The 27191-nt window shown below is 38.5% G+C and overlaps 1 protein-coding gene across 7 annotated transcripts in view; it reads left to right on the forward strand.

The window, feature by feature from the left end:
• The window catches only part of Gria3 (glutamate ionotropic receptor AMPA type subunit 3), a 265716-nt gene that overhangs the window by 233592 nt on the left and 4933 nt on the right, over positions 1 to 27191 (forward strand). For 3 of the 7 annotated variants that reach the window (XM_006257501.5, XM_006257496.5, NM_032990.2), the window contains 3 exon segments: positions 6937 to 7184; positions 22026 to 22140; positions 24702 to 24949. In XM_006257501.5, coding sequence (XP_006257563.1) covers positions 6937 to 7184; positions 22026 to 22140; positions 24702 to 24947 — 609 coding nt within the window. In that variant the 3' untranslated portion in view covers positions 24948 to 24949. 7 annotated transcript variants of the gene reach the window in all.

Below are 27191 nucleotides of genomic sequence, written 5' to 3' on the forward strand. Positions count from 1 at the left end.
TTACAAACACCCAAGCTATTTCCTTAGAAATAACGTAATAATTTGTCCTGTAGATAGCAAACTGGTACCATAAAATAAATTTGCATATTTTGTTTCTGTTGACAATGATTTATTGGTCTGTTTGATTTGTTCATCCAATTACTTCTAGATTATCCATGTGAGGACAAATGTCTGTTGAAGGGAAAAATTGTTCTCATATCCAGATCATGAGACAAAATATTTCCCTTCATGCTAATCGCATTATATCAAGCACAGTTGTGGTCAACTTTGGTAACATATTTTAGGAGCAGACTTTGAAAAATTAAAAATAGATCTGGACCATTATAACCAGAAAGGAGACTTGATTAGAATTCATGTTAAACAAATAACCAAAAAGAGGGCCCTTAAATATATAACCTACCAAAGAAGTAATTAGCAGGTAATTTAAAGATGGTAAATTTATGTGGGACAGAGAGAAAGAACATTTACTCTGAAAAGTGGGGAGAGTTAGCTGGAGTAGACGTCACTTCACTCTAATCCCCTTTCATTGCACAAACACACCTGTGAAGTTGCTTAGTACATGCTAGGCATCATCACCAGATTCTATGATTGCAAAGACAAAAAAAAAGGCTCGACTTTGCCTAGGAATCACCTTTTCTATGCAAAAGAATTGGTGCTAACTACTATGGAAAGATGAAAGATAAAAGGAATTGCAAGAATTGCTTGATTCAAGCAGAAGGCAGAAATAGGGTAAGATAAGGGAGGCTTTTACTACAGAGGCCAGCCCAACAGAAAGACGTTTCTCTCAATTTGACCTACCCCATTACAGAGAATCCTACCTCTTAAGAGCTAAAGAGTACCTCATCAGCAGAGGGATTTGAACACAGGAGGCTTCACTGGATGGAAAGTTGAGCAAGATGGCTTTGAAGGAGCCTCTGATCTCTGCTACTACATTGTTTACTGACGGCAACTGGATGTTCTATTGACCAACCTAACAAAGGAAAAGTAGAAATGTGTACTAAATAGTTTTCCTTGGGAACATGGTTCTGGTTCATGGTAGTTTTAATGTATAAGCCTCAAATATACTGTAAAACATAAATTTTAAAAGGAAAAATTAGGTTGGTGAGATGGCTCAGTAGAAAAAGTCACTTCCACCAAGCTTGATGACCTGAATTTAATCTCCAGGAACCAAATGGTGGAGAGAACCAAGTTAAGTACTTTATCCTCTGGACTCCAATGTAAGCCATGGCAGGGGTGTGTGTGTGTGTGTGTGTGTGTGTGTGTGTGTGTGTGTGTGTGTGTGTGCGCGCGCGCGCGCGTGTGTGTTTCCTTCACCATCAAAAGTCTAAAAATCAAGTCACTTGATAATGATTTTTGTTAATAGCAGATCACAGACATTTGCAGAAATAGACCTAGATATCTAATAATATTTAACCATATGATAGCACTTATAAAGTCATGGTTCTGCAAATATGGGACTAAAGCAATTTATAATACTATTGAAATATATTTTGCCACTAACTAAAGCATATTTCTCCATTTTTAAAATAAAAAGGCACACTTCTTTCCAGTTCAGGTGTTCTAGACACTATTCTAAGAATGTATTAACCTGTTAATTTCTAATAATTTTTGAAGTAGATGCTTAAAACCCATACCACTTTACAAATGAAGAAATTGAGATGTAGAGGCTAGATAATTTATGCACCAAGCAAAAGGGATTCAGACCCAAGCATTCTGGCTCCATGCATTTTGAGATTGCAATCCCATCATTTCCCCCTTCCTCTCCTTTGTGCAACCTTTCTTGTGTATCCCCTTGCTCCATTTGCTCTCTTCCATATTCCCCATTTGTCTACAGAAAAATTCTTTTATCACTGCATCACCACTGAATTACAGTAACTGGAAACAAATGCCACTATTACAGAGAGATGCAAGGTCAGACCAGTGACCTGACTGGCAAGCGAGTCACTAATCACTCGCTTCCACATAACAGATTTGCAAGTCCCAAGATTCAAATTTTTATCTGCACACACACACACACACACACACACACACACACACACACACACACACAATGTACCTCTTTGATCTTCATTCTTTATTGCATGCAAAGACTTAGAACTCTGGCTACGGAAGTCATTAATGCTAGAGCTCTACTCAACCTGCTCTTATGGATTAACTAATCTGTTCCTCCGCCATTCGTGTATTTTGCCTTTGGATTTCCTTTGCTAATTACCTAGCAGTGCTGTCTCGTGGCCTTGCTACATAAGTGACTCTATTTTTTCCCCTTTTTTGAGACAACATTGTGCTGTATGGGATGAAGGAAATGAATCATGGCAAGTTGGAAAAATGAACTTGTTATTACAGATCCTGCCATAATTTTTTAAATTGAAGTTCAGACGATTGAACTAGCATTCAATCCCTTTTATTGCCATTGGTATTTCAGCCAAAAAAATAGTCTCTAAAAGCAAAAAAAAAATTCTAAATTTATTTTATTTTTTCTTCTTTTTTTTATCTGAATGTCATGCCATCAGTTAAATACTAGTTAGGAAGATAAATGCCACAGCTTAATTTTCCTCACTTCTGAGTCATTTTCTTCTTCCTGCTTCTAACCTTCAGAAACTAGTCATCAACCATGGCCTGATCACTTCTGCCACTGACTGATTTGACATTACTGTACCCTTTATTGGGTGCTATGAGTACAGCACATACATTTAAAGTACCCACCTCAAGCCCTGCCATTTATTTACCTAGAAAGCCATTATTACCTAAAGGAATAAATCTTTAAGTCTGCATCAGTATTCGAAGAACTCAACTAAATATGAAGTGAATTAGTCCAAAACATAGCATGCTTCTTTCACGGACTTCCTTGCCTTTTGGTTATAAATCTATCTATGACTGTAATGGCTGCTTAGCTAATAATGTAGGACACAAGTTGTTCTGCAACCTCCTCCAACCTTGCACACTTCACAGTCAACTCTGATTGGGCAAAATCAAAGAATACACAAAAATCTATTTACACAAAAGGGCATGACCAACATAGTGTTGTCGGTAATGACAATAAGGTGGGAAGTTGTAAGTATAGTATAGTCACAGAGTGAAGGGTTATGTAACCATTATAAAATAGACTTTTTTTCTGATAAAAAACATAAAGAAATGCAAGTTGGTAATAAAGACCAAATTCTGACAATGGTTACCCTGGGCAAGAAGAGAAAGACACATGATTACGAAAGACAGATAGGTCAATTTCAAATAATTATAGATGCTTAATTTCTTAAACTCTCTAGAAGGCACATCTCTGTTATTAAATTATTTTCATATATTTATGTATATCTGAATTATTTACTTTTTCTTAATTTGAGAGGCAAAAAGCCATGAAGTTGTCATGACATGACAAGGTACTTCCTTATGAAAGGAAATCACCTTCATAAGATGAAGATAATGTATGATATGAACATACAAGTCTAAGAGTCAGATTTAAATCTTCTAACTATTTGATCACTAAAGGAGCATTAGTGGGGACATAATGGATATGGGCAGATACAAAGTCAGATTAAGTACCATTTTTCCGGCCTTGAACTCTTTATCCTCCTACCTCATCCTCTCAGGTGTTAAAATTACAGGTGTGTGCCACCAACTCCAGCTCCTAAATAGTATTTTAAATAGTTTTGCAAAGCAAAGTTTATATCTTTATTTAGCAGTTGATAGGCTTAGGAAAAGACGAGGTCCAATCATCTTTAGACAAATGAGGTGTGGTGGAAATTTTTAGTCCTCTCAATTTTAGTCTTTTCTTATCTAAGACATGGTCTCTCTGTGTATCCCTGAACTCACTCTGTAGACCAGGCTGGCACTCAACTCAGAGACGCACAGGATTCTGTCTCCTAAGCACTGAGATTAAAGGTGTGCACCACCACCACCCAGCTTCATCTTGCAATGTTTTGAAAATAATGTGGTTATCACCCTGACCGGGCCTAAATTTATTATTAAATAAACATATCGTTAGTGACCACAGTGAGTGAAATGGTGCTAACTGCCAACATAGCTAGTTAAATGAATAGAGCATAGACTTGGTTCTCAAGAAATCCTCAAATAACAAGAGGAAAGACAGATAATGTAGCCAACTCTCATTAACATAATATAGCGGGCTGTGCAGCAGAAGACCGAGTAACCATCAAGGAGGTGAGAACAGGAAAGATATAAGAAGACATAGCACTGGTTCTGGATGTTACAGGAATAATGAGGTAATTCAGGCAGAAAGCAAAAACATAATCAAAGGCATATAAGACATGAAACTACTATATGGCTGATTTCAGTCAATGGTGTGCAGTCCAGTGTGACTGGATCAGAGAAGACATCAGACATAAGAGTAAATTTTGCTCTGCGGTTTTTAAGAAAATTGCAGAGAATTATAAGGATGGTTGGAATGAGATTCAGTTTGTACCTTAGAAGGATCAGATGAATCGAGAAATTAAGCAATAAGATCTCAAGTTAATAGTGAGACAACAGAGACAAGAACAAAACAAAAGGATCGATGGCTTGCTGTAGAGAACCACTGCAATGGTAGAGGAAGGTGAAATTACAGCTTTCACAGCATTTCTACATAGAAGTAGTGAAGAGGAGAGGGAAAAGTAGCACCGAACTTTCTAGTTTAGGTGTTCAGTGGTTGAGTGGAAGCAAGAGTCAGGCTTTCTGATGAAATATTTTATAAGAGGTTATCTTTAGGCCCACCAGTTGGAGCTGTCCATCAGAAAGGCTTGGTTTCTGTTCCCTCAAAGCAACTCTGGAACCTAACCTCTTATTTCCTCTTTCATTGATCTATCTTAGTCTTGTCCACCAGCACCTGTGCCCTGAACTCTTAGAATAGCCTTCAAAGTAATGTCCTTGCTTCTACTCTGGCCCACCTTCTAGCCCATTCTCTACATAGCAGTCAGAGTACTCTTTTAAAAAATAATTGGGTGCTAACACACAGACACACACACACACACACACACACACACACACACACACACACACACGTATGTACACATCTCTGCAAAATCTTCCAACAGTTTTTGATCTTGTGTAGAGTAAATCCAAACTGTTCAATCAGGACCTAGAGGCACTGACCTGAATATCTTCCTACACTCATTTTCTATCAGTCTTCTTTTCTCTCACTCAGCTTTAGCCATCCCGGATTCCTTCTTTTGTAATTTATGCAATCTTAACCTGTTTCTATCTCAGTGTGCCACTTCAGTGACTCCATGAGGGTCTCCATGAGTGTCTAACTGCCATAAACATGAGGCTTAATTTTCATGGAGGCAGCTTTGGGGATCCCAGGACCCATTTGCATAAGCCTGGGCAGGTCTCAAAAAAAAAATGTAATGTTCAGGGAGTATGACAGGAGCTGGAGAAAGGAAGAGCATATTATAACAAAAGAAAAAATGAAAAGGTTCAATGTAGGTGACCAAAGTCCAAAAATGAGCAAGTAAACGACATATCAAACGAGCCAGGATTAGTGCCAGGAAAGCTCACAGAAAGATACTTGAAATTATGGTATATGTTTGTGGGTTTTACCATACCCTCATCACTGATTAAATGTCATCTCATAGCTTCTATCTAGAATTCTTCCTAAGGATCAAGCTACCAATCTAATTGGAAGTTCTAGGGTCATTGTGGTCATTCTTCCTTTATATTCTCTACTGGGACACTCATGGGGCTACAAACATATTAAGTATTTGCTACACATTCTCAGTACCACCTAACTTAAATGAGCTTTAACAGGATTAAATTCAACCTGAGAAGGTCAAGACAAAGGTGATTTGGACTCTTAGAAAAAGTTAGCAGTTTTTGTGACACTTCCGTTTGAATGGAAACTATACTATTCAACCTTACAACTCCAATAGGTGCTCAATAAATATTTGTTGGGAGTGTAGACGCATGACTAATACACTAATGCAACTTTAAACCCCGTTATTAAAAAATAATGCTCCAAAGACAGAAAGCAAACATTTTGTTTATTCTATCATGGTCATACTTCAGTAGTGCCTGGTTTATTTCTAAACATTCCAATTTAAAAAAGACATCACAAATTCAAATGAGCTGCTTATGGTTGAAAGGACAACGTTCTGAGAATTTTGGAAGCAGTAGAAGCCAATACAATTTAACCTAATGAAATCAGGAAGGGACATTATAAAGCCCTTGCAATATTTGAAGGATCAGCATGAGGAACAGCACACAGAATTATTGTCCATAGCTCTAGAAGGTAGGGTCAAGGAAAGAAGTTCTAGAGAAAAAACAAAAAATTGTCTCAAAACAAGGATGGACTTTCTTACCATAACTGGCCTCCCATGCTCTTCCAATCACTTTTTTTCAGGCACATGCAGGATAAACATACAGCAGGATACCTGAGGTAGGGGTGGGGGCTTAGGGAGATTTCTTCATCTAGTAGAAAATTCAAATGAGTAAACGCTTTTCAAAACCAGACTCTAAGTTAGCTAGCCATGACTAGAATTTTTAAATGAATTTGAAAACATCGGAGGGCGTCACAATTAGCAAGGATAAGCACAATTTGGAGAAATCCGTTTTAAAAAATATGTTGACAGATGTCTGAAAGTAAGTGGACAGCCATGGTGTAACATGACTTTGAGACTGTGGACTGTAATAAAAAAAAATGTTTGGGGACTGGCTAAGAGCAGTTGCTGTCTTCCAAGGGACCAGAGTTTGGTTTTCAACATCCGGGTAAGGCAGCTCACAACTGTCTTCGGCTCCATCTCCAAGGGATCGGATATCCAGCCTCTTCCAATATTTAAGGGTGCCTGCCTACTCAGACATACACACACAGGCACACTCACACCCAAAGAAAAGTTAAAATTTAAACAGCGAATACTTTTTTTGCTTTTGTTTTTGTTTTTTTTACCGCGCACGTGTCCCTTTGCGATGTCATATTTGGCCACCCAAAGAATTGTCATCTTTCTGTTACAGCGATCCAAAATTGCTGTGTATGAGAAAATGTGGTCTTACATGAAATCCGCAGAACCATCTGTGTTTACCAAAACAACAGCTGACGGGGTAGCCCGAGTTCGGAAGTCCAAGGGAAAGTTCGCCTTCCTGCTGGAGTCGACCATGAACGAGTACATTGAGCAGAGAAAGCCGTGCGATACGATGAAAGTTGGTGGAAATCTGGATTCCAAAGGCTATGGTGTGGCAACCCCTAAAGGCTCAGCATTAAGGTGGGTGGAATAATATAACAATATCCGTGTTGTTATAATATTCCACCTACCCTGATGCATTTTGTTGTCGTTTTCTTTCTTGTGGATTTTGAGGTAACTTTTAAAAAGTTTAAAATCTACAATATTCCATGGAGTTAAATAAGACGGTAAATTATGGTTTCATCTATTTAATGCATCCATTTTTTTTAATGTTCTCTCTCTCTGTGTTGTCCTCTCTGACTGTTTGTTGCTGTTTTAATTTTACAGTTCAACGGCTTTTTCAATTTAAATGGTAAAAGCCAAGTTATGGTGACGAATGTTAATTGCATGGATGTGGTGTTCTTGTTACTTTTTTTCTCAAAGACAATTTCCCCATCCCGCACACTTCAGTTTTGAGCAAATGTTATCCTCCATGCCACCTTCCAATATTTAACCCTGTATTTGCTGTACAGACATTTTTATAGCTCCACGTTCTGTGAAATTTAGCCAATTTGTCCTCTTGTGCTCCTTTTTTATACGTTAACGATTTCCTAAGCATTTGTGCATTTTCTTACAAGTTATGTTTTATCGTTTCAAGAAATGCTGTTAACCTGGCAGTATTAAAACTGAATGAGCAAGGCCTCTTGGACAAATTGAAAAACAAATGGTGGTACGACAAAGGAGAGTGCGGCAGCGGGGGCGGTGACTCCAAGGTCAGCCTCAATGTCACCACAACCGGGTACCCTTAGTGACGAGTAATCGGCAAGACTGTTATCTTATTATTGAGGAGAGAGCACGAGACACACACAGAAAGTAGAATGACCAGGTTATTCCCCTGCCTGGCAGCTTTGGGAACCAGAAAGACTTTAGGGCACAGCCCATATTTTTGATCTAACTTGGGTCCCTTCTTAAACTCCCAGACAGAGGCTCCCTGTTCACACCCTTTCCTTTCCCCACATGCTAGACTGGTTTCTATATGAAGGCCATTATGCAAGTTTCGGTGCCCTTGGCTTTCAAAAGCCCATGGGTGTCCTGTGAGACTTCCCCCTCTGCCTCAGTTGAATTGTGTAAGAAATCAGATCCAGCCACTGAGATGACAGGATATAATTTGTTTGGTGCTATTTTTTTCTAGGATGTGATGATTGCTCACAGAAGTTTCTTGAATGAGTGGGAGTGACTTCTATTCTTTGTATGAATGATGAAATATTCTTCTCTGTATGTGCTAGCTGATTTAAGTAGGCCCCACTTAACTTGAAAAGCAAAGAGAAAGATCAATTTCAAGTTAAGTGGGGTCTTTCTTTAATCGGTCACCACATACAGAGACTTTGCAAAAGGGCTGTCATGTATTTGAACGTGTGCATCGCCTGTGACACTACTTGTGTGTGAATCCCTGATTTGGCTTCTCTTTAGCTATGTTTTTGGTTCAGGTAGGTCTAATTGTTATCCAGGTTGACATCATGAGAAAACCCATCTTACTTGCCATTCCTTTGGTTCCCAATACTCTTCGGGGCTAGAATGGATGAGTAGCCATCAACAAAGCAACAAGAAATAGGGGCTTTCTCAGAGACCAAGACACCAAGTCATGGAGAGACATTTCGGGTAAGTACAGGAGAAGACCGGAAAACAGATTTCTCCATGGCCCATGGGGCATGCGAATGATACTGAAACAGGAGAGATCAGCTCTTGCACAACCAAGATACCATGGTCATCTTAAGGTGAAGAACAGTGCTTCCCAACCACAGAGCAACAGACAGGCAAGCCAAAACTTTTTTCCTTCAGAGACAATACTTGTAATTCTGCTCTTCTCTTTTCTTCTCCATTCCTTGGGATTCTGGCAAAAAAGCTAGTTTGCCAGTCTGCAGTATAATGTGGGTTTGAAAACACTGATCCAGAGCACTTTCAAAGAAGCAAATTTTAAAACAACTTCTATTGATAATCTTACCAAACATTGGCAAGGCCTTTTCTTGTAAAACCTTGATTAACAAGAATACACTGAACCGGTGGCCTGAATTGTCAGTCCCGGTTCCAAACTTCCATTGATGAGAAACTTTAATGATATCCAAAATGAGAAGACCTCAAGGAATTGCGTTTTAACATAGTTGCCAAGTGATAACTGCAGCTAGATCTTTCTCCTCTAACTTCTCTCCATCTGGATTGACACTCAAACATTAGAGGCTACTTCCCTGAGGCATGAGAGTGGATACAAGCATTTTAAGGCAGCATGTCAGTAGCCAAAAGTGAAGTATTCTTATTAACAATCCCATCCATCCCTATGGATTCCAATTAATCAAGGTTTTACTATGTGCCAAAAAGCAGTGACTTCCTTTCTCGCCAATGTAAACTGACGATGACACTGAAAATTTAGCCAATCATTTGCTTCATTTGGTTTTCACAATGGCTATGCTGATGCCTAAAGTGTTTAGCACCTTCCTCCCAGCACTTTTCTCATGGTATTAGCGGGCCACCGAGAACCTAATTCTATTATCCAAGTGAGTTACAGAATGAAAACGAAGCTGGATTGGATACATTGTTCTCATGAACTCATCATGCAGAGAAGCCATGGACTGAATCAAGATGCCTCTAAATAATCCACACAGTGCCCAGAAGTACCCAGAAGTTTTACAATAACCAGGCGTTTGATGTTTCACACACACACACACACACACACACACACACACACACACACACACTCACAGGCATGCACGCAAACACACACACAAACTCAAAACACACACACACACACACACACTTGAAAACAAAACTAAACCTGAACTGATTTGACTGACCTTTACTGTTCATGAAATGACTTAGTATCATGAAGATCCCAAAAGGTTAAACTAGCTTTTTGCTAATTATAACCAACAATCACACTTTGTGTTCTTTTCTCAGTATTGTCTCTGAGTTTTATCTAGTAACTCTATTGCTAACTTACAATTTCCAGATTTTTCTGAAATTTGGCATGCAAATAGAAAATATTTCAGTAGATCCTAATTGTTTCAAACTTCTTTAGCCATAGTGCTACCTGCCAGGCCACTTTCCAATTACTTTTCTTGGTCATCCCTTCAATTTACCTTTTGAAATAAGCCAACTCCATTCTCAACTATGGATAATAGTGGGATCAAAGCTGCATATCCAACAACTGCTTCTTCTGCCTGGGAATTATCAAGGAGCCTGCTTTATATTCTTCCTTCTTGCCACCTGCTTTTTTTCCGAGAGTGAGCACAAGGAGGAGCAAGAAATGAACTTAAGTGACTGTGTTTCACTACTACTTCGTGGGTACCATCCAACATGAATCCATTCAGAAAGTAGAAATTCACTGAAACCTCTTTAACTCGGAGTGCTTTGATTATTACTATGGAATAAACTAGACAAGGACCAGTCTACAAAGTAAATTTATAGGACAATGTATGTGGACAAGAGAGACTTGTTAACCAAATGAAGAGTTTAGACTAGACTGTCAGTTGAATTTTTTTCTTGAGAGAACAAACCTTTTTGTTTCAAAGGTTGGAAGCACTCATCACATATAATCATATTCATTCTAAATCTACCCACGAAAATAGTTCTCATGGGGACCTCTGATAAAGCAATGTTTTATAGCCAGTCTGAATGACAAAACAGAACTAAAAGGAGAAAATGTCATGCTTCAGACATATTTTGTAATTCAGGATTTGCTTCCCTCGTTCTGACAATTCTTCCCCTGTGGTAGTTCACATTAAGAAAGTTTTATCCTATTAGCAAAATGGCTTCAGAATTACACTTCCTTATTGATTCTTGTCCCCAGTTAACACGACAAAATAACCCCTGGATGTACCATCATTTCATAGGGCAAGTGAGATCCAGAAGTGGTGCTGACTTTGAGAAGGTCACACAGCCAATGCCATCACACATCTCTTCTGACTTTCAGGATCACCTCTTCTGATAATGTTGCAGAGAGCAAGTTATCGCAGATATCCACCCAGGAATAGTGTGAACCTGATTGCATGTGATATGTTTCTGTAAGAATCAGGCTCATTCTCAGTCACCTCGGTTACTAGGCAAATGGTATATTTAAGCCACTCTAGCCCTCGGTACTGATTACTAAAAATGACAATAATCACAAAATCTGACATTTATAAGTACCTTCACTATTTGAAAAACATTTTCACACCTATTATCTCTGAAACCAGCAAAGGGGAAAATACCTGTATTACTTAGCTCTCTGTCTTGCTCCTATAACCTTTAAATTATGATAAATGGGCAATTATGTTAAATTGTTGACTTTTCCCTTCTAACATGAGACAGCATGCATTCTGAGCATATTCTACAAATTTTACTATGCTATGGAAAGAACAGGAACTTTTCATGCTGTCAAAAATGAGTACACTCTTAATCTAATGTAATAGACACACTATTTTCTCTTCTGAATACACAGAATTAAGAAAGGGGTCACGAACTGGAGTAGCTACTGAATAAGGCCCACAGGCTAGACCCAAAATACTGCTGGGCTGGATCAATTTCTCAAGTGTAAGCTAATAAATCCTGGCCAAAATATGCCTGATCTGCCCTTGATGATCTATAAATGTACAGAGATAAATCCTGGAAACAAAGACTGTGGTTTGGGAATTTTCAACCCACAAATCACCCTGTTGTGTGGCTGCTTTATTGTAAGGCGTGTGAAAATGCAGTAATTAAGAGGCTTGTAGGTTGTTCCAGCTATAAACCTAGATCACTAGAGGTTTGAGAGACAGCTGATGAAAGTCTGTCACGGTAAAACAGAGCAGAAAGTGATTTTTCTGAGTTCTCAGATAAAGGCATTAACTTTCTTCCACAGCTATCTACTAACCATCTCACAGTCTTCCATTCTAGTCCTTCCACCCACCTAACTTCATTCCCTTAATCTTAAGTAAATGATACCGGCTTAGTTTTTCTATATACCTTCACGCATAAGAATGTCAGTAAAAACATGCTGTTTGTACCGGGAGTGATAAGATATTACAAAACCTATCCTATCTCAGCCTAGATTTGCATCAATGGATTTAAATAGACTTCTAGTATCTATACTTTCAAAGATGAAAAAAAGAACAGCCAGATTGCATGCCTTTGAGAACAATGAAACAGAATGTTTAAATGGAACCATTCTGAAGTCCTTGACTACAATAAGTATTATGAAGGTACCTTCACTTGTAAGACATAGGAAATAGTGTAAAATATCAATAGAGAAATGTAGTTGAAATTGAAATATATAAAAACTAGAAGAGAACAACAAGAATGTGCCACACACATTGAGAAAAATCATGGAGTCCATCTTAATAGATTCATATATCAAATAAATTTATTTAATAGATTCAAAAGCTCCCTGAAATTAGTTGTATCTGCTTTCATCTGTGTGCTTTGAATGTACATTTAAAGTTTGTTCTCTTAAGAAATTCAACAGTTTGCTTCCTCCTCCCTATATCAATATTTTTTCTTTAAAAAAGTAATCTTGTACATTTGCTTAGCAAGTCTTCCATTCAGAGACAGTAAAAAATGGCACTTCGAGGTAGCCTGTTCCAAATTCCCTGAGATCCATAGTTGGTGCTACCTAAAGGAATGAGACTATAACTGTTTTCCCCACATGTATAACATGAGATCTTCAGTTTTGTATGTATTTCTCCTCCTGTGTTTGTCTACAATTTTCCTCTCGTATGCCACCATCTCTTAATTGCTTCTCTTCCACACCCAGAATTCTTTGACAATCTTGGGACTTAGGGAATGGATATGAATCTGCATCTGCCTTTATCTGCAACAAAACTGGATCTTTTACTGGCAGCAGCCATTCCTAAAGGTTGACACTTTGGATGCCCAGGGTTAAGATGGATCCCAATGATACTTTATTGACACTGTTATGTGTATAGGCAAGAACCATTACAGAACGATGACACTTCCTGGGTCTTAGCAGAAGTTCCTGTGAATCCCCAAGACTGGTTTGGGATCAAGAAGTAGGGTGAGTATACTATACTCTTCATTGGTTTGCATGTTTCTGTGCTGGTACTGCCTCCTGGAAATATGAAGACCCTGACAATTTTTTTCATGGTAGTGACTAAATTTGCTACTTGAACTGATTCAGGTCTTCTTCCCAAGAGCAAATCCTCACTTTCTCTCAAATGACTACTTCAAGCAAGGGACCAGTTGTCTTAAGAACTGAACCAGTCCAGTACTGCCAAAACCAATGATTTTGCAAGTGATGCTAGAAAAATAAATTCTACCATTGAGGAAAAATGTAACCCACAAAGAAAATACCGTTTATTTCATTCTTTGACTTAAACACAATTGACTGTGTGGCCTTAGCATAATTCCTATGATTAGGACATGATTGACTATATATGTTGCTATTCTGATATCATGAATATGTTTCTTATTGACAAACAATAACCAAAATATCCAACACCAGCGCTACAGAAAGAACAGCAGGATTGAAAAACAAGAAGGTAAGAATGATGTTACACAGTTGCCAAGAGGAAGGACGCTGTTGCCATGGCAAAGAGTGAAATGATGCATATCTTTCCCTTCCCCTTGAGGAGAAAATAATTGAGTTTCATTTCATTTGAAGAGGTTGTAGAACCACACTGTCTGAAGGTAGGACAGCCATCGAAAGAAATACGAACAATTTAATGCACCTAAGTTGTTTTTATTAGGGTGGGAGTTGGGGGTTGGTGGAGCAGGGTGGGGGGAAATTTTTATAAAGAACAGTTAAAATTCATTCTCTTTTGACTTTTTAGAGAGCGGTATAGCATTTGGCCCTTGGCACATGAGGCTGGTACCCATTAGTCTGAGATGGCAAAAATGTGGTCTAAGTGTTGGACTAACATTTTTTATACATTTTATCTAGCACTAAAATGCATCTCAAATATTGATCTAAAGCAGCAGCATACTATATCTTAGTATATACATATTATATATACATATGTGTGTATAAACATATATACACAGAGTCTATATGTATACCAATATACACAGACACTCATAGTAAGACTGCTAGTGTTTCTTGTCTGACATCACTACTAGGGACGCAGGCATGATGTGTGGCTGCTAGAATGTGTGTGGAAAGAGATTGGTATGTACCTTTGGATTGGCAGTCTGTACCAAGTTTTAAGTTGGATATATATAGCCACCATTTCTTTCTATCAATATTTGAATAGAAGCTAAAATTGATTATTTGTAGCCTGAAGAGTTAATGTCTTCAGAAATGTTCATTAGTTGAGTTTCTGGCCTCTCTTGGTACTCCTGGAATAAACTAAATAAAACACACTTACACATGATAAATACCAACTACATTTGATGATGGGAACTTCTAATGCATGTTAAAATGGAGCTTTTAAAGCTTACTTGGACAACAAGTGGGAGTCACATTTACAGTGGGTTTTTTTCACTGACATATATCAATTATTTTTCCACCTTAGTATCTTCTCTCAATCCCTACTCTTCGTTGAGAAAAAATTGAGTAAGGAATCTTCCCACATAGTTAGGCTACGCGAAATAATTGTTTTGCTTTTTAGAGACATAAGCCAGAAAGAGGTCTAGTTTTTGACAGAAATTCACCAGGGAAATCTATGATCTGTAGAATCAAAGTTTCTCTTGTTTTGAATATGAGAAGTTATCATATGGAAACACTGCTGATTTAATTCCATATCTCAAGTTTACTTCTGAGGCTGCTGTGCGAGCACAGATGGTCATCAATACATTTTAGTCATTAGCATTGTTAGGCCCTTAGAAAAATGACTCGCAGCTTTCAAGTCCTAATGTTATATGCATGCATTATTGAATTTGTTCTTTGCACTTACATTAAATTATGATCCCATTAGCAAGGAGTTAAATAGGTTTGAGCTACATTTTTGAACTACGTGGTTATAAATACTCTCTCAGAGTATTTATACTTCTAGCAGCTAAGCACTGCATAACTCTGCAGATCGTTGACGCTTCCTCTGTGAAGATGAGGGTCACTTGAACACTCAGAGTTCAGTAATGCCAACAGTCAAAGGGTATGGAGACAGCTCTCAGCAACCCAAAGGCAAGAAAGTTTTAAATGGCATAAATCCTCATTCTCCTGCACTCCTACAGGCCGGAACTCCTGTGAAAATGGGGGCTAGAGTATTTTTAATGATTCCATACACTTAAACACGTTAGGGCATGTTTGGAACTGGCACAGCCTCCAATAGGTGGCACATAGACAAGTAAATCCCTTCATTACATATATCCAAAGTTAACTAATATAAAAGAATACAAAAGGCCACGTGCTAAATCCTATCACTCAGCAAGCCTTCTTCTCTCTTTCTTGACTGTCAATTGACTCCAACAAGCCTGTGCACTGACATCTGTGCCTGCCTGCACATACTTCTTATGCCAGTGATACTATCACTTCTCCAAGAGAGGCTGGAATGAGACACTGGTGACTGATTGCCATGACTACCTGAAGTAGTCTCAGTTTAAAGATGGACAAGAAAGTGGAGACTACCTTTCTCCACTGGGCTGACGATATTCCAGAACGCCTGTTCAGAAAGTTACCAAGAAGCAAGAATTAGTACCTTAAAAACAAGTGTTCGGATGCAGAATATGGTGGCAGAAATTTTTCCACCTTCATTTGTGACCATTTCCATTTTCATTGCCTAGATATTAGGTTGTCAGAGCAGGTTTCAAATTACACTTATAAACTCACAGTCTTTGTTCATATATTTCTTTTGCTTTTTGTGTGATCTTTCCTTTCTCTACATAGTGACACATGTCTCTATCCTTCCACTGAAGATCTTCTGGAGTCATTAATTACCCAACCATTTGCCCTTTCTGTATCCCTATTCAGAAACAGAAAGTGCAATCTTTTAGATCAGAGTATACCATCCAGTCTCTCAGAGAGATAGCTCACACTACACCATGAGTTTCTATCCAGGATCAGAGTCGGATCCATAATTTAAACTTTCTTATCGCTTCCAAGGTCAACAGATTACCTGGGGATATCACCTTGGTAATGAATTTAGTAGACTCAAATTCGCTCTTTCTCCCCTATAAGGAGCTGGAGCACCACACTTAACTCTAAAGAACACAGCGTGCTGCCAAGCTGCTTCACTCATCATTCTAAGTCCTTGAGGACATCAAAAATTTAAAATACACTCAGCCATTGTATTAATCAAAAGGCTTATTTATTTGGGTTTTACAAGAGAGATTCTACATTCATAAAAAAATACAAAAATAAACAATGTATTCTTATCCTTAATCCGTGCCCATGTATAAAGTTTACCATTGCGAAGACAACATGGGTTCTTTAAAATAGCTGGATGAGCCAGACTCTGACAACCACCACGTGGAGGGACTATGTGCTGGACTGTGTATACTGTGCCTCCTTTGTATCTCAGTTAGTGCCAAGATGTGGATGGCTGAAACAAGCAGAAGTTTTTAATCATCTAATCATATTTTCATTGAAAATACAATTAATTCATATGAGACTTGCTGGCACATATCTATGGTCTCAGTTCTTAGGAGGTAAAACAAAAAGATGAGTAACTCAAGGTCAGACTCAGCTAAATATGAAGACTAAGGCCAGCTTGGGCTACAAAAAGCTGGAGGAAGAAATGAGGGGAGAGAGGTGGGAAGGCTCACTTGTTTTGGAGTCTAATGACCAGAGTTCATTCTCCAGAACCCAAGTGAAAGTAAAAGAACAGAACTGGCTCTCACAAGTTCTCTTCTGACCTGACTAGTTGTGTAGTTGTGTGTGTGTGTGTGTATTTAAAAATAAACATTTTTAAAAGAAAGAATTAATTATCAAATCATTATACATTACTCCTCCTAATATTAAAAGGTAATAAATAAATGGCAGTTCCTGTCTGCCCTCCACACTCAGGAATAAACATCCTGGTACAGGTCAGCGTTATTTTCCTGTATGTGCAGAGACTGTAATTCACATATGCCCATGCCCCAACTCCACATCTACTTGATAATCTGCTTGATATTGTTCTTATGACTTCTATGCCATAAAACATTTTCTTCCCCAGAGAACTTTCAGTCTTGTCCCAAGCCCCAAACCATTTTTGGAAAGGAGACTAGCAAGTTGCTTTCTAAATAGTCTCTATTTATTTATCATTTCCGTGTCTCAGGAAGACTCACACTAATGAGAGAGAGAGAGAGAGAGAGAGAGAGAGAGAGAATGAAACAAGAACATGAACACGTTGCTCAAACTTAACAGTGTGAAATTTTTAAAATGGAATTTTAGAAATAGGGGAGAGAAAAATGGGACGTGGGGATAATTCCCAGATCCCATCAGAAAGCCCTCCAGTTTTCTCCTTTAGCTTGCTGACCAGTGAATGCCTCTACCTTATGATGGTTCTACTCAGCAAAAAGTTCATGCCAAGACCTTCAGAGAACGACTGCTTGGTTAATTTCCACGATAGAAATCTGACCTACTTTGTTTAATTCTTTCTGTTCTCTATTGAGGTGAACACAATAAATATTTCTGACTTCTAGTTCTCTCAGGTACTCGGTCAAGAGCCTGCTGTAATTGCTGGAGACATTTCCCATGCGACGCATTGCCGCATCAGAATAAAAGGCCTCAGCTGGAATATACGCCTTTGGTAGATTGATAGTTATTTGGAGAATTGGGGTCCCTGGAAAAAATCATTATGGATATCTAAGCCAGAAAAGAAAGAATGAGGAGAACTACCTATTCTTGTCTATGTTTCAGTGGGCAATGCATAGGAGATAGTTCAATGTATATTAATTTGCTTTTCATCCAGCCCTGTGATATGTGGAGGCTTAAGCAAATTGCTTGACCTGCATGTGCTGCAGTTTCATAATTTATAAAGTGAAGACCATAAATCTGCCTTCCTTAGGGTAGCTACTCAACTTAAGCAATAATAAAATTGTCTACTGTAATTATTTAAAGGAACTAGGATGAAAATGAAAAGCTAAAAGAGTTATCTTTAAAAGGGTTATTTACTGAGGGAAAGATGTCATAAATGAGGCTACAAAAGCATAAGATCGATGCCTTAGAGAAGCACATGGTTTAGAAGGAGTCACAAGACAAGCACAGAAATAAGGCAAGATGGAGGGTGATAGAGGGAAGAGAGAAAACATTTGAGCTAGTAGAAAACATATACCATCCTGACAAAAACATCTAAAATTACCAAATGAGTACCTAATTCTCCTTTCTTCAAAACACCAGTGTGTGTGTGTGTGTGTGTGTGTGTGTGTGTGTGTGTGTGTGTGTGTGTGTGTACATATTTAGTTGACTTGAGTTAGGCTTCACAATACATCTAGTAAGAGACAGGGATGGAAAAACCGGTTTTAATCAAAGCATGTTTAATCTACCACTTTGGAAACTTAGTCCATCTCATAGCAACACAGACTAGTAGGAGCTTTCTTCTCTTAGTACCTATCCTCACCTTGTTGAGTGGTATTATCTGTGATTTCTGGTTGCAACTTTTATGTTCCTTGGGTCTACTACTGCTTGAAATGTTCATTTTTGCCCTGGTTTCTATTTCCAAGTTCCCAAGAGCACATTGGTTCCCTGCCAAATTTCATTAACACTTTCTCTCCCACCCGTTCTCTCTCCCCATTCCTCCCTCCTTCCCTCTGTCCTTTCCCTCCTCCTTTCCTTCCTTCCTTTCTAATCAAAGACTAACCTTCTAGAGGTGTATCATCCGTCAGAGTTCTTTACTATCCTGAGTATCTCAGAGGACATCTGAATGCTCGAAAACCAGCTTTCTCAGCCTCCGCACTATTGGCGTCTGGAGTCAGATGATGCATTGTTGAGGAGGCTCCTGTAATTATAGGATGTTTATCAGCATGCACTGCTTCATACCCACTGAATGACTGTATCATTCTCCACTCCATTTGTGACAACAAAAATGACACCAGGCATTACCAAATGTCCTCTGCAGGACAAAAAACCCTGCCCCCCAGCCCCCTACTCAAAAGGTATTACACTAAGATAACTGCACTGTGAACTAACTAGCTGTTCTCTGAAAGCTAGTGGATGGCCCAAGGCAGACATAGGCCATTTGTCAGAAGGAGAGCACTAAGATGCTGAGATACTGTCTGGGCTTAGGCAAGTACTATGGTTGACAGCCCAGAATAAGCACCTATATCACAAGATTCATTCATTCTCCAAAGCAATGCTTAGAAAACATTTTGTTCCAGGACTCTTCATAGTCTAAAAAACTATTGCAAAAATCTAAAAAAAAATTGTTTATATGTTGTATCTATTAATATTCATCATGCCAGAAATTAAAATGATAGTATTTAAAGGAATATATTCAGTGATTTATTTTCAAATTAACATAATACATGTATTCTACTTTCAAAACAAAAGTTAGAGAAGTGAAACCAGCCTATACTTTTGCAGATGGCTTAATATGTGTTTTATATTAAAGGAAGGGATTTATCATTTCTACTCCTTGGCTCAATTAGTTATGATTTCACAATCAGGTAGCCTCTGAGCAATTTGTATCTGATGAAAGAGTAATAAAAGGGCAACTGGTAACTTCCTATCACTATAAAAGACTTTGACTTCACAGGCCCTCTAACAAAGGGGTTCAATGATTCCCCCAGGGGTCCCAGGAACATACTTTAAGAAACACTGCTCTAAACCAACACATTTTACTTTTATCAATCTGTCACTTAAATGTTTATGAATACCTTCTAAACCCAGGGTCTCTAGAGAATGGAACTTTCCATTAACTGAAGTGAGGTAACTTTAATCAGGCTGTTCTGTTCCTAAGACCTAATAAAAGCAGCAATACTGAACAAATTGAAAACGGTATTTTTAAGAATGCAGAATCTTAAAGGAGAAAGAGGCCCGGTAAGGACACAGAGCAACAAGAAGCTGCTAGACCTTTTGCAATAAAAAGGAGGAAGTACAGAAAAGATGAATAGGCCCATTGAGCCTAGGTCACCCCTTATGTTATTAGGAAGCATCTTGCCCTGCATCTCGAGGCAACTTCCACACCACAACCTGGCTCAAAACACAACCTTGAGAGAGCAGTGATGATGATGTCATAAATAATGAAGAAGAGAAAGAAAAAGATAGATGGAGGGGAGTAGAGGAAAAGGCAACTTCACGTCGCTTTCAGGGTCACAGATGGTCTTGCTGACCTTTCCAATAATCTAAGACAACTTCCACTGTCGATGCTCTCTTAAGGAGGCTACAAGTTTTGTGTATGTTTTGTTGCAATTCTGGTTAGCACTCGAGAAGCCTAGATTTTTGAGTGCTGATGGAAAAAAAAACTTGTTTAAAGTATAAAAGGAACTCAATTTCCTTGTAAGACACAGAATGAAGATATTCTGAATGCTATGGTCTACACTAAGGAGACTGTCACCTCCTTGCTACTAAAGGTTTATAGCTTTTCAAATCCCAAGTACCCTGAAATTGCATATTATTTTTAAATGACGATACATATCTTGGAACATCTCAAACTAAGATGGTCCCTCTGCTCTCAACTGCAAATGGAAAAAGAAAGCAAAATGTTTTGGGAGCTGGTATGACAGAGGTCAGATCATTGTGATTATAGGGTCTGTAAGCAGATATGTTAACAGGTCCAACTTATCTCAAATAAGCTAAGAAATGTTATAGCATATGCATAATTACATAAATTTGTGTGACTTCCTCCTTTAAAGCCAGTAGCACTAGACTAACACATATTACACTTGCAATATTCTTCTGCATGAAAGTAAACATGGTTTATTGCCTCATCATAAAATTAGGTCACCCTTTCCATACAACACCTTGTTGCCCAGAGTCATTAAAGAAACTTTGTTTCAAATTCAGTAGCTATAGGAAGAAGCTGAAGAAATCTTTCAAAGACAAAAATCTTTGTCCTAGGACCAGTAGGGTTTCACACATTGTGCCCAATGTTTCCAGATATAATCAGTATTTATATAAAATCAGTATATATTAAGTGTTGGACAACAAAGAAGCAAGCAGTAACTTAACGTCTTGGAGATGTATTAGTCACTCACTTAAAGAGGTTTGATTTTACAAAATTTTTCCTCTACAGTCCTGCTCAACAATGGCAATGTCAGTTTGCCATTTTATACAATGCTGTACTAACATGCTACTTCAAAACACTTTGCTCCCCTTTCTGAGCATCTGACTTGATCGCAGACACATCAGAGAGAAAGAGAGAGAGAGAGATGCAGTCAGCAACACAGAAACACCCCATAGGCCTGTTTTTCTGCTGTTGAAAATGCTCCTCTTCAAAAATGTCAAGGTCTACATTGAACTTTTAATGTTAAGAGTAGTGTGTGCATAGGACTTAGAATGTGTGACTGTCGCATGAGAATATGTGTATTGCTCAGTCCTTCAGGAGATCATTTTCAGCTGGGCAACAGATTTGTGTAATAGGGGGCAAGCAATCCAAAGGCATGATGTTTATACAGGAGCTGCTTTCTGTTCAGATTCATCCATTTGTCTTGGTCCACAATAATACAAATGTTTCCCTTTCTGGCCCCATCCCCTTCCAAACCCCCTCCCACACCCATAACTTGCTTTCTGTCTGGAAGTACAACAAGACACCCTGTTAGATCAAACTTAACACACCTCTGTCACAAAGTTACTGCAAGCTGCCGCCGACCAGTGTCACTGGAGGGGAGACCCTCCTCACTACACACAGCCTATCTGAGGAGTGCCTTTTTTTTTCTATCCTCATTATTTAACAGTGTGTGCCGATTACTCAAAGCGATATGGGCAGGCCCTGGTAAATATAGCGTTGCTGTAGTGTTTAACTTTTTATAAGGTAATGCTCAGGTTGCCTGCAGTGTCTAAAATTACTCTGTGGCCAGGGCCCCCTGCTTTATCGCTTTCTATAGTTTTAAAGTAGTTTGAAGCTTGAATAACATAAAATAACATAATATAATGTTATTTATGTTATTTCCCACGTGAAGAACGCCTGTAAACCTTGCAGTATTGAAACTCAGTGAACAAGGCATCTTAGACAAGCTGAAAAACAAATGGTGGTACGATAAGGGGGAATGTGGAGCCAAGGACTCCGGGAGTAAGGTCAGTCGCTGAAGGTCTTTTTGTCCTGATTAGCAATCACATTTTGACCCACTGTTTATTTTCTATCCCCAAATGGCTTTCCTTCCCAACACACACACCCTGCCACAGTGGGACCCCTTCATAACACCAGCACTCGTAGGAAGAAGTCAAACGGCAGCCTCACAAGCCTGTCATGGGACGTCAACCCATTGTGAGAGAAATCTGTTATGATGAGGGACTCGATCTGGCTCGACACATTTCCAATGCTGTAAAAGAATGAGCTGTGTTATAAAGGGGTTTTACTGTAGTTCACATTTCGAAAGTTCAAAGAGAAAACTCTAACAACCAACTTCAACTCACAAAAGGGAAAAAAAAAAGATCCAGCTGTGACAGTACTTTATCTTAATCTCTTGCCATGTCAGAGACTGTAGTTGTAAATACCATTGGTTATTAATATATTATGTCTTTGACATCAGAAAACAGTCAAACAAACAACAAAGACTGGTCTCTGTAAGCAGAATGATTAGCTTCCTCCCAGCCGCTGTCATATTCAATTCAGCATCCGTTTGGATCTCAAATCTCATTAAGTCTGTCACACTTTTCTCTTATAAAGGTGTCATTTGAATCTCTGTATGTAATACTTTGAAATTTTAGTCGCATGTTCCTTAAGGGTACACATTGTTAGGATTAACATCACATTGATAAGCATGAAACACTCTTCCCTGCCTCCTTCCTGCCCCCTTTCGCTCCTCTAAGAAAGTTCTTTTTAGTTTCAAATTTTTTGCCTTTTCCTTTTTCTAAACTAATATTGTGGTATCAGTTAATTCATTTCATGAAACGCCACTCATTTTCTCCATGCAATGAACCATTTTGCTACTGGGTTTCTACATCCCGTATCAGGGAATTTGGTAAACTTCAACACATGGAACTTAAAACTTCTGTTGTTGCTACAGATCACACAGGTTATGATAAAGGACCTTTTGCCCCATTCAGTGCCATGCACAGATACATATACAATGGCAGAAGGAGGGCTCCAGATATTGGTCCATTTCTTGAGTGACTATGGACTACCCTTGCCTATAGCCTAGTGAGCTACCTGAAATGGCCACTGTCCAATAAATGAAAGAAGTTCTTACTGTCACCTGTCATTCATCCTACAAAAGTGACTATATGTAAGGTTGTCATGGACATGAGGCACCCCCACATCCCTCCCTAAATACAATTCAAGTTGGCCTTTTTATTGTAAGTATAGGGTTGGCTCCTATGAAAGTACAATCAGAAGAATGTGGCCATTTAAATATATCAGGATGAGCTGAACCACAGTACTGATGGTCAGCAATGGCCATCATCTGTCCACCATGTCATCATTTAAATGAGATGATCAAAATTCACAGGCTTAAAAAAATGGGTATTCTCTTCAACTTCTTTCAGCAGCAAAATGGTTACATTCCCTCTAAAAAGACTACAAAATGCTATTTTATTTTTTTTTCAAAGAAAGACTCCTGGCCCTTGGTGTAGCCTACCTCAAGGTAGGGCTCAAGACACCAATTTTTTTCTTTCCATTGTTCAGCAATTCAGTTTTTGCTTTTTCATGCAGGCAGATAGCTTAGCCAGGTTTGCTGTTTAACCTGAAAGTCACTGACCGCCTTCCTCAATTTTTCTTCCATCTTCAATAGAAAGCAGATAGATAAAGCATTTTTTTAATTAGTCCTATACTCCCTGGAGTAAAACTTTAAAAGAAGCTGAACTATTTTTTTTTATTTTTGGTTTTTGTTTTTTGTCCTTGCTTATTTTTTTCTTCAGTGGTCTAGAAAAATCTTTCTGCTGTGTGGAGCCAATCCAGGGCACAATGGACCCTCCTGATGGCTCCTTTAAATTTTCAGGAAGGTGGAGTGGAGCCAACTCTTTCTGTTCTCTTGTTCTAGCAGCATGAAGACTTGCTGCCCTGATTTTGAACTTAGCAGCCAATACTCCACAGGGGCAATTTATCAGTCACTGAGAGGAAAGAAGAATTAACTCTTTTTACACAAACCCCCATGAAGTAAAGCCCCACACAAGAATATAAGGGACCTTACCTAATGTATTAAAGATGAATTATTAAGAAAGTTTGTCACAGGGAAAACAAGGGAAAAAGGGGTACTGTGGGTCAGAGAGGGGAAAGAGTGCTTCAGTTCCCAAATGAAAAAATAATGTTCCATTTGTAGAGATTATGCCACAGCTCCACTCTGGAAAATGGTGTGTGTTTGGACTGGCAGAGGGATACATTCTGCTTGTGTTTACTCTTTTGTTCCCCTAGACAAATGATGTCTTATTTTCATGGTTGAACACAAAGATTTGGAGATACTAGGAATGTGGGGGAAAGGACATTGAAGTGTGAAAATCAAAACAGTCAACAGAAGCACAATCTACCATCTTGCTGGTCATTGCAAAACCTCAGCCAGTTGCCAGAGTTGAGTCCTAACACTTACACAAATGTTTAGTTATTTTACAACTTAGAATTTCCCTATGCTGTTGTGATGTGTTATGCTGTCCTCTTGCCTTTGTTTTCCTCAAGAACTAATCGCCTTGTTCATTTTTCTTAGGACAAGACCAGTGCTCTAAGCCTGAGCAATGTGGCAGGCGTGTTCTATATACTTGTCGGAGGTCTGGGCCTGGCCATGATGGTGGCTTTGATAGAATTCTGTTACAAATCACGGGCAGAGTCCAAACGCATGAAACTCACAAAGAACACCCAAAACTTTAAGCCTGCTCCTGCCACCAACACTCAGAATTACGCTACATACAGAGAAGGCTACAACGTGTATGGAACAGAAAGTGTTAAGATCTAGGGGTACGGTTAAGGTCTAGTAAACTAATCAGCCTTACGTTTGTGTGTGTGTGTTAACCTTTTTTGTTGTTATTCTTTCCAGTTTCTTGCTTTTGTTGGTTTATGGCACTGTCTCTTTGCTAGTAGTTATCTTTAAACAATGACCGTGCTCTCTTGTCAGTGGTTGGTGTTTTTCTAAAAGCATAACTAGAATTAAGTTATGGTGTGTGACATGAAAGGAAAAAATCTTGAGCAGTACTGTTCAATACAAATATATGTAAGTTAACATGTGTGACCCACATGAATAACATTTAATGGCTACAGTAGTTACATGGTTAAAAGTAAAACAAATGACGTTAATCTTAATCATGAATTTCAGTGAGGTGATACCCAAAATATCATTTCAATGTTGTCAATTACACAATAATATAAAAAATTAATAAGATATTTTATGTTCTTTTATTTATACTAATCTTTGTAATTTGGAGTGCTTTTTATACTTAGGGAGTACCTCAAGTGATACTAGCAACATGCCAAATATTCAGGAGTCATATGTGCCCATAGATGCCATGTTAGACTGTAATTCTAGAGAAAGCAGATATTCTGGAACTGAGGTTAAAACTAGGAAAAAGAAGCCAGGTCCTGCCACCTCATGTAGAGAAGTCCTTCCATGAAGGAATAGTGGTTCTTTTAATTAAGCAGTGGAAGCATGAAACAAATTTCTCAATTTTGAGTCCCTTTGTTATCCCTTCCTTGGAACTGATGGTGCTCAGGTAAGTAAGGGTCTAGGTTACTTGCTGCTGACCAAATCAAAATTAATACCTAGGAAAACCTGACTACCAATAACACATCTAAATTTAAAGGCAAGCATGGATTAGAATAATGCTTCCATTCTACAAGTATACAAAAGGATAAAGTCTTACCACCTTCCAAGTACATTCGCCTTACTGATATGCCTATCAAAAGTGAAACAGAACAATTAGCAACTTCCGATATCTTATTTTAGATGGCTAACTTTAATCCCATCAGTAAATGCCAATGTATTCCAATTTCTATGTGTTGACCTTCTTATATATGACCTAACAAATCTAAATTTAGTCAACTTTTAAACATTTTATCCAAATAAGTCATTTGCTTATTACCCTGGAAAGTATGATCTTATTTGATGAAGTTGCTGGTTGTCCTGTTGTCTTGTAGACTGCAGCCTTTGGCTACTACACACTCAGTACAATGAACTAACCTGTTAACAAATTGTTTCCACTGTCTTTGTGAATGTTCAACCCATAAGTTCATCTGTCATTAGCACTATTAGCATGCAATCATTTAATGTTCTCATGTGCTAGTGCTTTGAGTTGATGATATAATTCAGTTCGGGGCACATCATTTGCTTTGTTCGTAGGACATTACAGGGCCAATTTCAGTCTAGCATAATCATTGCAAACTCCAAGGAGTTGAAGTCCAACTATTTAATACATCTTAAGAATATATAGCAGTTTCCTTTGTTCTGTCACATCTATTCCCTGGGTTGTAATAAAATCAATCAGGCAGTACTTTCCCTCTGGTACCTAAAACTCAGTCACACCAAGTGGCTTGTCCAAGGCAATACAGCCAGGTAGTGGGAGATTCGGGTGTAAAGCGCAAACTTTCTTCCTCTTTACTAAACCATACCTACCTCCTCCTGCCTTCTACATCTATAGACTGGTAGTCTTAGTTAGATTTTGTCAGTTTGACAAGAGACGATTAGTTTATGTCACAGCTGTCCATGCAGGCCATCGGATGACCCAACAGTTAGAGCACTTGTTGCTCCTGCAGAGGACCAGTGTTCAGTTCCCAGCAACCGCATGGTAGCTCACAACCATCTGTAACTCCAGTTTCAGGGGGACACTTAATATGTATGGTGCACTTACATTCACACAAACAAAACATGTACAAAAAATAATTAATATACACTGTTAAAAAGCCATCTTGAAAAAGTTTATAGACCCTTCAATGCCCTACTTCTTATGCATTCTACTCCATGCAGACATATATACATACAGATACAAATACAGATACATAGTCCTAGTCTCTTGAGAAAGAAAATTTTAAAACAGATCAGGGCTCACAATCGTACAGCCTCCAGATTCTATTCTTCAGATATTCTGTCTTATAATTGTGGCCCTACTCCCCAGTTACTATAGTCTCATGGTCTCACAGAAAACTGTTTTTCAATCACAAATTACATACGGATCTTATGGCAATGTGGATCCTAGTGCAGATTCTAGAG

Source organism: Rattus norvegicus, chromosome X (genome assembly GCF_036323735.1).
Source record: "Rattus norvegicus strain BN/NHsdMcwi chromosome X, GRCr8, whole genome shotgun sequence".
In the NCBI taxonomy this organism is placed as follows: domain Eukaryota; kingdom Metazoa; phylum Chordata; class Mammalia; order Rodentia; family Muridae; genus Rattus; species Rattus norvegicus.